At 39.5% G+C, this 14,920-nt stretch overlaps 1 protein-coding gene across 1 annotated transcript in view; it reads left to right on the plus strand.

Moving 5' to 3' along the window:
- Positions 1–14,920, plus strand: part of DAW1 (dynein assembly factor with WD repeats 1) — a 35,278-nt gene that overhangs the window by 1,543 nt on the left and 18,815 nt on the right. The window contains exons 2-5 of the mRNA XM_006082775.3: positions 5,229–5,301; positions 9,382–9,526; positions 10,901–10,959; positions 13,219–13,341. Of these exons, the coding sequence (XP_006082837.1) occupies positions 5,229–5,301; positions 9,382–9,526; positions 10,901–10,959; positions 13,219–13,341 (400 nt within the window). The remainder of the gene's footprint in view (positions 1–5,228; positions 5,302–9,381; positions 9,527–10,900; positions 10,960–13,218; positions 13,342–14,920) is intronic.

Here is a 14,920-nt window from a genome sequence, read left to right on the forward strand (position 1 = left end):
TCACTGTCACTCCTCGGTCCATCTCGTTGGCTGTTCCTCTTTTTCTCTAATCTTAATGATGGAGTGTCCCAAAGCTCCGTCCTTGGCTTTCTCTATCTATATTCATGTGCTAGGTGACCTCATCTCTTCTCAAGGCTTACAAACCACCTGAGTCGTCCTGAATACCTAACTGTCCACCTGGTTCTTTATTTCACATATCCAATGTGCATTGTACATGGGCCTCTGTGGTCTTCCTCAACTAAGTCAATAGCAGCTCCATTTCTGCACTATGGATCACGCCAAAACCTTGGATTCACCCTTTTCTCCCCTCTTGCACACTCCACATGTGGTCCAGTAGCAAACCCTGCCAGCTCACCTTCAAAATACAGTCATTCACTGCTTCACAATGGAATACGTTCTGAGAAGTGTGTCCTTAGGTGATTTTGTTGCTGTGTGAACATCACAGAGTGCATCTACACAAACCTGGATGGTCTAGCCTACTACACACCTAGGCTATATGGTATAGTCTATTGCTCCTAGGCCACAGTCTTCATAGCATCTTACTGTACAAAAAACACAAGTTTAAATCAAGCACAAGAGAAAATGATGCAATCAAGAAACATGGTAAACACAGATGTATGAAACTACTGCTGGCACAACACAGTGTACTGTTTTACAGCAAACACGTTTTTATATAAGTAGAAAAAGTACATTCTAAAATAATGATAAAAGTGTAGTCAATACAAAAGCCAAGCCAGTATCAGAGCCATTTATTATTATTATTAAGTATTATGTACTGTACATACTTGTATGTGCTACACTTTTATACAACTGGCAGCCAGTAGGTGTGTTTGCACCATTATCACCACAAACATGTGAGGAATGCATTGTGCTACAACGTTACAATGGCTATGATGTTACTAGGCAATAGGAATTTTCCAGCTCCATTATAATCTTACTAGAGGCCCGGTGCATGAATTTGTGCACTGGTGGGGGGGCCCTCGGCCTGGCCAGTGATCAGGGCCAATGGGGGCCATCTTTCCCAGTCCTGATTGGGGCTGATTGAGGCCGGTCAGCCGCAGGGAGGGACTGCGGGAGGTTGGCCACCCAGGGTGAGAGACTGTGGGAGGTTGGCTGTGGGAGTGCACTGACTACCAGGGGGCAGCTCCTGCATTGAGTGTCTGCCCCTTGGTGGTCAATGCACATCATAGTGACCAGTTGACCAGTCATTCAGTTGGTTGCAACAGTTGCTTAGGCTTTTATATATATAGATAGATGGGCCCACCTTCATATATGTGGTCTGAAACATTATGGGGTACATGACTGGACAGAATTTAGCAACTTCCCACAGCCATGGGTGATATTCCCTTTATTGCTAGAGTTTCTTGCCCCACTTTAGTTTATTTTCAACACAGCAGCAGGGTGACTCTATTAGAACATGAATTTGATTATGTCACTCTTGGCCCTCCAATGGCTTTTCATTTCACTTGAAGTAAAGGACCATGATCTCTGAGGCTATAATCTCCAAGGCCTTGCAAGATCCTTCCCTGCCCTTGCATCCCTGACTTCACCTTGCTTCCTGATCCAGACACACTACTTTCCTTGGTGTTCCTTGGATGCACCGGTTGTACCCCCACTAGATCTCTGTAGTTACTGTTATTTATTTAGCATGGAATCAGTTCCCCTGGACATCTCATAACCAGCACTCTCACCTTTTTTTTTTAAGTCTTTCCATCAAATTCCCTTTCTAGAATTTCCAACTTTTCAAGATATTCCATAGCTCATTCCCTGCTTTATCTTTTCTTAGCATTATCTCAATTCAGCATCATTTTACTTATTTATCTTAGTCTCGTCAACTAAAACAAAAGCTTTATGAGGCAGGGACCTTGTCTATTTTGTCTATTGCCATATCTCTAGCACCTAGAATAGAGCATGGTGAATAAATAGGCACTTAGGTATTTGTTGAATAAATGAATGAGTTTAATGAGATGATGTGTGTTAAGTAGCATGCCTAGGACTCTGCCTGAACTGTGAATGGATTGTGTAGTGATCTCCCAGGTTCGCTCCAGCTCTAAAAGTCCAGGGTTCGAATAGTAATCTTAGATTCAAGTGAGGCTTTAGAGCCATGAATGCAACTATTGCCTTAATGATTCTCTTCTAATGAGGGCATAACACTTAGCATCTAGACACAATTTCTGAATTCCAATCTTTGGTGAGCCATGTATTATATGCAGACTTCCAAGCTACTGCTGAATAGCAGGTGGGTGGTGCAATAACATTATCTTCATGGGAAAAATCACTCCCCACTGAGTCATCCCCATGCCACCTTTATCCCTTTGGTCTATAGAGCAATTTTTCTTCACCTCCTGTTCCTCTCATTTCAGTCCTCCCACATTCTTTTGAGTAATCTATAAATCAGGAGCATTGTCTTGTTGGCATCCATTGAATGATCCCTCTCCCTATTTAAATTCCTGATGACTAAAGACACAGAACAGCCCTAACCGGTTTGGTTCAGCGGATAGAGAGTTAGCCTGCGGACTGAAAGGTCCCAGGTTCGATTCCGGTCAAGGGCATGTACCTTGGTTGCGGGCACATCCCCAGTGGGAGGTGTGCAGGAGGCAGCTGGTTGATGTTTCTAACTTTCTATCCCTCTCCTTTCCTCTCTGTAAAAAATCAATAAAATATATTTTAAAAAAAATAAAGACACAGAACAGTAACATGACTAATCAAACATGAGGCATTTCCTTTTTATCTTGGTCACACTAATTAATTCATTAATTCACTCGAAGAGTAGGTGTTGAATAAGTGCTTTTCAACTGACTCAGTTGTGACAGCTTTTGTCTTTTATTGATTAGATACAAGTCCTTAGTTTTATGGTCAGGAGAAGGAGTAATAAATATTAATTAAACTGATTAATGTTCTGACCACTTTAAAGGTTTCTGTTGACTGAAGATGACCTGGGTAAGGACCACTGACATCTTATGAAGCTTAGCCTTTTAGTACACTGAAGAATTTAGGGGGTAGTGGCTCCTTACCTGTTTTGGGAATTATATCAATTGAATAATGATTCACAACCAGAGGGAGGTCAGGAATATTTATACTGTGAGAAACAATTACGGAAGAACTACATGTATTCAGGAGCATCTTTGTCTATTTTTTTAAAAATCATATTCTTCGCAGACTCTCACTCACTTTAGAGCTCAGTGATCATGGAAGAGGGACTATATTGCCTGATGTTTGTCACAGTGGAAAAGTCAATGGACATGTTTTATATTTTATTCTTCGTTTTTGAGATTCCTTTTTTTCCCTTTTTAGCTGTTGAGTTTCACGTCATGCTTAAAAAGTCAACTACAAACACTAAGATAAAAATATATTTTATTATTTAGACCATTTTATAATTCATTCTTAATTTTAAAAATTTCTAATCAGCCTAGAATACATTTTTGTACACTGTGTGGTAGAATTATAGTTTTATTACTTTTTCAAAATTCAGCTGATTATGAAATCATTATTTATTGAACAAACCATTATTTTCCAATTAATTTGAAATATTACCTTCACTTTATCTTTAAAAGGGACTTCTCATATAAAGGTGATTCTAAAACACTGATCTAATTTTGCATCAGAACCATAGTTTATTGTGACATAGTTTGTTATAATATGGGGTAATTTTTCAAATCCCAAATATAAAGTCATGATAATTACTTTAACTCCATAGATTAATTTGACATCTGTTATATTGAATTATGGTCTATAACTGTGATTCGCAAATTGTAGGGGCCCTTGAACCTCTTTAAAAGGGGGCCTCCAGGCCAAATCATTTTCCATAATAACAATAAGATGTCATTTGCTTCTCCCCCTGTATTGACATTTGCACTAAGGGTGCAGAAACAGTGAAAGGTGAAACAGCTGGTACCATAGAACAAATCAAGGCAGTGGCCGCAGACTCTGACAGTGGTCCTGTGCTCCTCACGGATGTGTGCTTGCGTTAGTTCCAGAGGCAGGTCAGTTTTCTGAGGCCTTGCAATGCTATTCCGGTCTGTTTTGTGTTCCTGGTGCTGCTAGAGCTTCTTCCTGCTCCATTCCTGCTGGTGCCACCTGCAGGGGCAGAGCTATATCCCAATACGCCTGTTCTCACTGGGTGACCTTCTGAGGATGAGGGACAAACCCCGGGCCTGGTTATGCTACTGCTCAAATACAGAGAGACATTGCTTTGGCACCTGATGGTAGAGTGACATCTGGGACATCCTAGGACTTCATTGCTGCTCCTTTTGGAGGTGGATGAGACTGCCTACCAATGGCCTGGTTGTGAAGTGGGGTATGGAAGACCCTGGGACTTCCCTAGCATTCCTCTAGACCAGTGGTTCTCAACCTTCCTAATGCCACGACCCTTTAATACAGTTCCTCATGTTGTGGTGACCCCCAATTTCATTGTTACAAATTGAACATAATTAAAGCATAGTGATTAATCACAAAAACAATATGTAATTATATATGTGTTTTCCGATGGTCTTAGGCGACCCCTGTGAAAGGGTCGTTCGACCCCCAAAAGGGCCGCGACCCACAGGTTGAGAACCGCTGCTCTAGACAGACTGGATGGCTCCCTGGGCCCAGCAGAGGAGCACGTGTTGAGAAAACCTGAGACTTTGTTGCTGTGTCTGCTGCAGGCAGACTAGACAGCTGCTGGCCCAGCTTTGCAGTGGAAACCGGATCAGCCCAGGCTTTCCCTAGTGGATGGACTCCCTCAGGGGCCCCAGCTGTGGAGCAGGGTTTAGGGCTCCCTATTAGTTCTTTGTATGACTTCCCTTCTTGTGGACTTTTGGCCATAGCAAGCAAGTTGCTGTGGTTGTGGTATGGTTTTTGTTGTCTCTGCCTTTTGGTGGTTCCAGGCTACACATCCTGTTGGTCCCCAGTTTGGGGATATAAGGTGACAAAAGAAAATCTAGGGAATTTACCCTATTGTCATTCCTTGAGTCTTGAGGTCTTTGGCCAGTCCACCTTCTTCTATACAACTCTTAATTATTTTATCCTTGCCTGTTAAATAATTTCAAGGGTATTTAATTGTATTTAGAGGAAAGACCAGGGAAAAGTGAATTTACATAATCTTATTTTAGAATTAGACATCAGTGCATATGTTTTGAAAAATTCAAGCTATTGAGAAATAAAAATGATCAAGTTGTCAAAGTAGATTAACTTTGGACATCAGTTGTCATCATAAATGTTTTAAACATGTTTGTTTACTTTTATAGGAATTATGTTGGAATATGAGAAAAGTGGAGAATTGAAGACCAAATCCATAGATTTACTTGATCTCAGTCCCAGGTAAGCTAGCTATACAATGTAACATGTATTTCATACCCAGTTTTTTTATTGGAAAACCCTGACATAGGGTGACGTATGGAGGAGCTGCCTAACCTCAGACAATACATTGCTTTAAAAATGTTGTGTGGTGTGTGACTTCTGTTTGTTTCAGTGAGTTCTACTTGAGTGTCTTGTTGAGTGAGGAGGTAGAAAATGGATCATTAGTCTGCCCTTCTCTCTTAACCCCTAAATAGACTCTTTTAAGTAAAAATAAACCTTTTAGTTTAGAATAGTTTTAGAAAAGTTGTGAAGAGAAAGTTTCCATGTACCGCATACTCGATATCCCCTATTATTATCATCTTAGACTAGTATGGTACATTGCTCATAATTAACGAACCAGCATTGATACATTATTAACTAAAGACTGTATTTTACCCAATTTTCCTTGGTTTTTGCCTAAACCTCTTTTTCTCTTCCAAGATCCCCTCCAGGAGACCACATGGCATTTAGTCGTCACGTCTCCTTGGTCTCCTCAGGGCTGTGAGAGTGCCTCAGACTTGCCTTCTTTTTGATGACCTTAACATTACTGAGGGGTACTGGTCATGACATTTTAAGAATATTACCAAGCCTGTTATTTTCTTAGTAGATAAACATCTCATAGGGCTGACTGCACACAATCTTCCTCAATAATTGCCATGGGGCAGAGTTGGGAGGAATTAAGTTTTGTCTCTGAAATGTGTGTGCTCAGAGGAAATCCCCCTGCGAGATCTTATTGCCAAGAATTCATTCCCGTTAGGACGGCTTATGCAAAACTGCACTTGGAGAGATAGAATCAGAATAGAGATTATACCTGTGGGAGCCCACATGCAGATAAGGAGAAGATATTCTGCATGGGAGAAAATAAAAAAGAACTAGTATAAAAATACTGCAGTATGTGTTTTATCTAGTATCCCCGGGGTGGCAATGGGTAATTTCCCACTGTGACTGTCCTTTTGCTTTGTCCTGATTAGTGGGAAGGGGAACAGAGTCTGTCAGCAAAGGGACTTCTCACACAGGAGAGGAGCTGCTCTCTAGTTTTAGAATAAACCCAAACAGCTCCTGGCTGGTGAGAGCTGCCGCCAGGTCTGGAGTCTGTCTCAGCGTGGGAACAGGTGTGGCTCGGATGAAGATAGTTACAGTGAAGTCCAAGTCGATTCCGAAGGCATTTATTTTTTAAATAAAAAAGTTAACGGTGGCAAAGATTTGCACCTTCTACATGTAAAGCTCTAGGTTAGAGTCTATGGGAGGCTGTAAAGATGCGAGTCATAATGCCTACCTCAGTGGGCTTATTGTCTAGTTTGAGGAACAGCTTATATGAAACAGATGAACATCATGTGAGTGATGCAGATAAACTTGTAGGTGAGAGAATAACTTCCAGGTAGAGATTCAGGACAGTGCAGACTTATGTATAAAAAATGTAGATCTTTAGGATGCTGTAGTCATCCGATGGAGTTAATAAATGTCTCAAAGTTTGTTTTAAACAAGTATGGGCCTTATTTCTAGTTCTGCCCTAGAATCTGGAAGTATTCTGCACATAAAAACACTTGCATTATATATGACATAGTGCAGTTACTATATTAGAAGATAACAACTAGAATAGGACTGCAGTTGGGATATATTGGTTAACCACCTGGTTTCTTTAGATCTCGCTAGGAAATTTGTATTGATTCACCACATTTGTTGGAAACTCCCAAAAGACATTATGATGTTTTTAATGCTTATGAAAGTATAATTTTTTTGATGACAAACTGTCTCAGAATTTATCAAAGGCATCATTATAAACCGTCTCTGGTTTATTTCCGTTCCAAATACTCACTCTAATTCTGATAGGCTGTATTTCTTGAGAGCTGGGACCATGTCTTTTACTCTTGCAGCACGTAACCCACAGTAGGTACTCAGTAAAAGCTAATGGGACCAGTAGTCTCGTAGCTCAGTGCCTTGCATAGAACTGGAGCTCAGGAATTGTGTATTTAGGATGCTCATCAGAGTTCAAGTTTCTGGGAAGGGTATGCTGAGACAGAGGTAGGTGGGTAAAAGGTTACTGGGCAGTGACACCTGTGACAGACCAGAGGGTGAAGGGGGTTGGGCAGGAGGAGGCACACGTCATGATGATGCAGATTTGACAATGGCCTCTGAGAGCCCAAAGGAGAGCTCCGGAGTGGAGCTTGCTGGTTAGGGGGGTTCCTCATGTTCCAAAACGTCCAGGCTCTTGCACTGCCCCTTTGCTCAGCCCTGCGCTGAGGGCCACCATGAAGACCAGGCCCTGAGCTCAAATGCTGAGGCGGATCCTGGAGCAGCTCAATTGGAGGCTGTCCATTAACTCATCACCCCTCGCAGCTGGGCCACAGGGCCTTAAGGATGCGTGCTGGGTAGTGTGCGTCTTTGACTCATGTTTTGCAAAATTACCCCATTTGGATGCTTTGCAGTTCATAATCATTAATATTTGCATTGATTTAATATTATTCTGGACTAGCAAAATTGACCAAAATTGGTATAGATTACTTGAATACTGAGGAAAACCATGAATCTGCCCTTTTCAGACCAGTTCTCTTTCAGGGAAATCATGTTGTAGCCAGTAAAAAATAGTAATAAAAATCACCATTATGCTTTGCAAATATTGTATTTGTTCCCGTTTTGTTTTTTTACTTCAAAATAAGATATGTGCAGTGTGCATAGGAATTTGTTCATAGTTTTTTTTAAACTATAGTCCGGCCCTCCAACGGTCTGAGGGACAGTGAACTGGTCCCCTGTTTAAAAAGTTTGAGGACCCCTGTTGTAGCCAATAAGAAATAGTAATAAAAATCACCATTATGCTTTGAATGTTTATTTTTGGTCAGGTACTTTCTCTTTCCCTGAAAATATTTAGAGCCGACACTTTGGGTGGGTGGGTTCGAAGAGATCAACCAAAGCACTGTATGCATATATGCATAAGCCATGGACACAGACAATAGGGTGATGAAGGTCTGGGGCAGGCTAGAAGGGGTCAATGAGGGAAAAAAGGGGACATATAAATATATATATTCTTAAAGAAACTTTCTGGACCTCATTTTTTTTCGTTTTTCTTTTAGTGCAAATACCCTATCTAATAAAGAGAGAATATGCTAATTGACTCTCACATTGTCGCAAAGATGGTGGCACCCACAGCCAATAAGGAGGGAGTATGCTAATTGACTGCCCCACCCTCAAAGATGGTGGTGCCCACAGCCAATAAGGAGGGAGTATGCTAATTGACTGCCCCCTCTCAAAGATGGTGGCGCCTACAGCCACAAGATGGCAGCACCCAGTCCCCTCAACCCCCCTGGGGTGGCAGGCATGTGGCAAGGAGTCCCTCAGTCCCCTTGGCCTCCCAGCTGCCCAGGGCTGGCCCGAGGCACAGGCAAGCCTCAGATAGCAGCTGCCCAGCCACTCAGAGTCGCCCAAGGCGCTTGTGCTGTCGGCAGTGGCAGCAGCAGAGGTGTGATGCCGGCATCACCTTCCCCTGATCACCGGGTCACCTCCCGCCCCTGAGGGCTCCCGGACTGTGTGAGGGGGCAAGCCGGGCTGAGGCACCCTCCCCTTCAGTGCATGAATTTTCATGCACCGGGCCTCTAGTAGTAATTATAAAAGCATTAAATTAAAAGGTTGTTACAGAATTAAATGAGAGAACATATGTAAAGTGGAAAGAATAGTAGTACCAGGAACATTCAATATAACTTCATTTCAAAGAGAAAGAAGGAAAAAACATATAGAAGAAGCTCATGCTCAGACCCAGGATGCCTTTGGCCTTCTTTAGGTGAGCAAGTCAGGATCTTTGCACCCGCTCCTCCCAGGGGAGAAGTCTCAGGAAGTGAAAACAGGTTCTGGAGAACCCCAGCTGCTGCCATCCCTGCCACAATGCTCTTTATTGATTTGCATGATTTCTTCCCCCCACAATCCCCCCCCCCCCGAGATCTCTTGATAAAGATGATGGTGTTCTTGACATTTTATAAATACGCTGCTTTGTAAAACAATGTAACTCTTCAGGTAATGAATGCATGTGCGACTGTGGCATAGGAGAAGTAACTTTCTTTTTGTGAATCTTAGTACTGATGTCAGTGCCCTAGTAGAAGAGATACAGAGAGCAGAACCTCTAATCACAGCTTCACGATCACATCAGGTGAAACTTTTAATTCAGAGACTACAGGATAAACTCAGAGAGCACAGCGACCACCAATTCGAACTTTTCAAGGTAACGTGTGTTTTCAAAATACAAGGTGTAACTTCAGTAAATTCATTGATATCCTACTAATTTGAGGTGAAATGCAAATCGTGTTTTTTCTTCCCCTCAGTGCCTCACATTTATTTGCTAAGGCTAAGTCTCAATGACTGTTGAATGAATGAAATTCAAACTTCTATTTTTTGAAGTTTAATAAAGATTTGTAGTTCTTTATTAAACTACATAAAGATAGCTGTTCTTTATAATGATTAATTTAAAGGATAACCATTAAGGAAGTTTTAAGTTATTGAATAATTAAAGTGTTTTTTTTTCCAGTTAGAGTAATATTAAGAAGTTGTGTTTCATGGTATATCAATATTTCAGTAAATTATTTATTGATATGATTGATATAACAATTTTAATGTAATGCAAATATGCTTGTTTTCCATACTTTTTGATTATTAAATTAAAAATATAACAAATTTAGTCATTTATTACTTCAGGAACAGCTTTTTTATTAACAACATTTTATAGCTTCTTCTAGAATTGCTTCATATTAAAATGATTTAATTTTGTATGATTTATGTATAATTGTAATAAAATATAATTATTATTTATATAGTCAGCATATTCTGATACAAAATATTAAAGCAATCTTTTGTACTCATCCTTTCAATTTACTAAAAGAGGACGGTTATTCTTGTAATATTTCTTTGTCCAGCAGGTGGCACTATTAGACTTCAAATAGGAGCTCTATAACTAGCATGACCTTGTAATTTATCCTTCAAAGGGAACAATTTTGATAGTGAAAGAAAACACTATTAATAGTAGTTACACTCTGGTAATAGACATAACTTAGACTGTCCCAGCCTAATCTATCACTCTGTCTGTAGACAGAATATCCAATTTGCCTATATTTATTCAATAAATATTACGCATTCACTGTGTGCCAAATAATGTAGGGATTGAAAGATAAATACAATAGATATATCCTGACTCTAAAAGAGCTTTATGATTAAAAAAGTAATAATACATTGTAAACATTTAGTGTATTTCCTCTGTACACTGTTCATACATATCTACAAAACCATGAGTACTATGTTAAAGAAAATGTTATAAATTAGTGCTATTTGATATCTTATTTAATAGCAATAATTTATATTAAAGGAAAATTGGTGGAAAACACAGATTTTGATTTTGTAATTATTCATAACTACCAAATGTATTATTGATAATAATAATAGATGGTACAATATATTTTTTCTCATTTGTTCAGATATCGAATATTGTCCTTTTATTACATATAATTAAGATAAGCTTGCATATTTTTATTCGTTTGAAATTTAAAATTAATGAATTAAACTTAATTTTATTTGAGTTTAAAAATGGTATTTTCTTTCATTGAAGGTTCTCAGAGCACATATACTACCATTGACTAATGTTGCACTGAATAAATCAGGCTCTTGGTAAGGTTCTCTATTTATTTAAAAAATAATAATTTTATTAGACTTTATTTTTTAGAGTAGTTTCAGGTTCACAGCAAAACTGAGCAGAAGGTAAAGGGATTTCTCATATATCTCATGTTCACCTCTCCCCCTCTCCCCCCTCAGCCTCCCCCACTGTCAACAACCTTAGAGGCGAACATTTGTTACAATCGATGAACCTACAGGGACACATCATTATCACTCAAAGTTCACAGTTTTCATTAGGGTTCACTCTTGACTTTGTACATTCTATGGGTTGACAAATGTATAATGACATATACCCACCACTATGGTACCACACAGAGCACTTTCACTGACCTAAAACTCCTCTTATTTTTATTTTGTCTATATCTATATATTTCTATTTTTTTTATAATTTATAACATTTGAGGGGTAAACTTTTTAAAGTAAAAATTGTATATATTTAAGGTGTACAATATGATGATTTGATATACACAGTGAAATAATTGCTAGTCAAACTAATTAAGATATCATCTCACAGTTACCTTCTTTGTGTGTGAAGGAAGCACCTGAAATTTATTCTTTTACATGTTTCCCACAATCAATATGGTATTATTAACTGTAGTCACATGCCTGTAGATTAGATATCTAGACTTATTCATGATACATAATTGCAACTTTGTAATCTAGGACCAACACCTTCTCATTTCTCCCACTCTCCAGCCCCGGGTAATTCCTGTTCTACTCTGCTTCTATGAGTTTAACTTCTTTTTAAGATTACACATAGAATGAGATCATACAGAATTTGTTCTTCCCTACCTGGCTTATTTCACTTAGCGTGATGTCATCCATGTTCACTTTTGTTGTCACAATTGGAAGATTTCTGCTCTCTCATGGTTGAATTATATTTCATTGTATACATCACATTTTCTTTATCCATTCATCCCTTGACCAACACTTACATTGCTCCCATTTCTGAGCTATGGTGAATAAGCTGCAATGGACATGCGAGTCCAAATATCTGTCTCTATGACATCCTTCCTGCAGTTCCTTTGGAGACATACACCCACCCCCAGGTGGGACTGCTGGATCACATTGCAGTTCTAATTTTAATCTTGGGGGGAAACCACCATCCTGTCTTCCATAATGACTGCACCAAAACATTCTTGGAGAAGCTAGGAAGAGAATGCCTAGGGGAGAATCAAATACACACTGCCTTTTCTACCTTCCTATTTGGTTGAGTTTAGATATTAGAATCTGTCTTTGCCTTGTATAATTACCACTTGACATTTCTACTCACCTTTCAATATTGTGCATTACTTTCTGTGTTAGAGAAATAGTGTCCCTAATAGAATATGTAAGATATTTACTTTAATATTTACTTTAAAATATTAGAGGTCAATATATTACCTATTCATGTAGTAGCATAGTCATGTTAAAAAGTGTTAAATATGAAGCAAATATTTATTGAACCCTTATTCATGTGCCAGTCATGTTCTGGGTCCTGGGGATGATGGTGGTGAACCAGATGGGTACAAGGACTAGCATGTATAAAATAAACAATGCAGTTCTTCAGAGAATGTGGCTGGTGAGGGTGATTAAAGTCCCAGAGAGAGCCAGGGCTGCTGGCCTCGTGGACACGAGCAGAAGTTGAATTTTCCTCTAGGTTGCTAGAACGCCATTAGAAGAAGGTTAGCAAAATAACTCCAATTCTGGCAAGGAAAACTAATTTGTAAGGACCATTTGTGAGGCAAGACCCATTCGAATATGGTTTTATTTGTTTAGGTAAGAGATGGAGACAATGGAGCTGGTGAGAATAACCCTAGCAGGGATGTATTTGAGGCCCGGGATAAAAGAATTTACTAATAGATTGTGGGATGTGAGAGAAACTGAGGAATCAAAGATGATAATAAGATTTTAAGGGCTGACCAACTGGAAGAATGATGCTATTTATTAAGGTATATTAGAATTTCCCAAAATGTTAGTGATTGTCATTATTTAATATACTTATTTTTATTGTAAGGTTAGTTATTGGCAAGGATTACTCTTTATTTTATTTAGTGACTTCTTTTTGGTTTGGGGATAAAATTGGAAAGTTTCTAAGGCAAAGAACTTATTAAGACAAAGGACTTATTGCTCCCATTTTAACTGTTTGTTCTGCATACACGATTTTCATGGAAAAAGTATGAGAAATGGGGCTATAATCTTGCAGGTAAGAAATAAGGTCTTATTAACACACAGCTTTTCTCCCCTTGTGATTAATTGATATTCCTGTCTTAGCTTCATCACAGGAAGCTATGACCGAACCTGCAAAGTCTGGGACACCGCATCTGGAGGGGAACTTTTCACCCTGGACGGCCACAGGAACGTGGTGTACGCCATCGCATTCAACAACCCTTATGGGTAAAACACATTCGCTCACTCACTTCTTCCCTGTTAACCCACTGATTCACTTTCTCAGCCCCTCCTTCATCTATCTGAGGGAGGGAAGGAGGAAGGCAGAGAATGAAAATTTATTGAGTGCCTGATACATGCTTTTAAATACCAGTTCCAGTGTTTAAAGGAGTTTGGGGATTGGTATTACTGTCCTCAATAAAAAATATAAAGTTCAAGACCCCTTCCCAAGGTCACACAGTAGTAAAGAGGAGAGCAAGAGTTCGAGCTCAAGGAGGGCTGGCTTACCCTTGCAGCTCTCTGACAGGCAGCTCCACTGGTGTTTGTAGCACCGGCTGATGCTTCTGGCGAATGTGCCATATATGTTGATAAACTTGTTTACTTTGTTTAGAAGTTCATTTGCAGGGAGAAAAAAATTGTGTATAGTAACATGCTAAGTAACAGTACCAAATGCAATAGAAGAATTTAAAAACCAATCAGTAGTTCATGGAGTCAGTAGACTACCAACATTCTCTATCTATCTTTCTGCACGACATACGCTGATACCCATGACTCCCTGCATGCTTGCAGCAGCTGGGCTAACCACTGGCATGCTTAACTTCTCTGCCCACTGGTTAGGTTCTAAGCTTACCAAGTGTTGGTCATATTTGTCCCTCAGTGGCCTGTCTCTGTAGTTAACAAATATGACCAATTCTTGGTAATCTGCTTATGTTGGTTGTGCTTTCAGTTGTAATTATGTTATGTAATTAAAATTTGCATATAACTAATGGAATGTGATGTGAAAATGAAGCTGTTGTTTTTCCATGAAAGCATAGAAAAGGTAAATATTTGAAAAAACTTACTAAATGAAGTTGTAGATGAGATCAATGTAAAAATTGGAAAACACATTGTAAAAAAATGAACAAATTCTGTAGTCGGATTGTTCGGCAAGTATTTTTAAGTTTAAGTTCTCATTCCATTTTAAAGAAAAAAATGGGAAATTGCAGAGGTTGGATATGGTTTATCCAAGGCAGATAATGAGCTGCATAATTAGCTCACCCATAAGTAAAGAAAAGGCCTTGGCCTCTTGTCAAAGATTGGCAAATGAATGTAAACTTGTACATATTTGAGTACAAATTTAAACGTGTATCTTATTTTCACCATTGGCTGCTTTAACCGACTTTTTTAAATCAATCAAGCTATGGTTCTTTATTATAGTACTATAAGCCTGTTGCATGAAAAGATTCGTGCAATAGGCCTTCCCTTCCCCTGGCTGCCGGCACAGGTTTTCCTCCGGCACCCGGGACCCAGGCAGTCGCTGCTCTGGCTGGAGCCGCCTTCAGTCTTAGCTCCGCTGCTTCATGCCTACGTATGCAAATTAACCGCCATCTTTGTTGGCAGTTAATTTGCATATGTCGCTGATTAGCCAATGGGAGGCGTAGCGAAGGTATGGTCAATTACCATGTTTGTCTATTATTAGATAGGATTATGACGACTAGAACAAAACAGTCAATTCTTAAAAGCTGAGGGAAGATCACTGTTGTTCCTCCCAGGTAGAGTCTTTGAGGATGATATGAGGTTGACACAGATGCATGAAAGATGGAAACTA

This window comes from Myotis lucifugus, unplaced genomic scaffold (assembly GCF_000147115.1).
Source record: "Myotis lucifugus unplaced genomic scaffold, Myoluc2.0 scaffold_3, whole genome shotgun sequence".
Lineage (NCBI taxonomy): Eukaryota > Metazoa > Chordata > Mammalia > Chiroptera > Vespertilionidae > Myotis > Myotis lucifugus.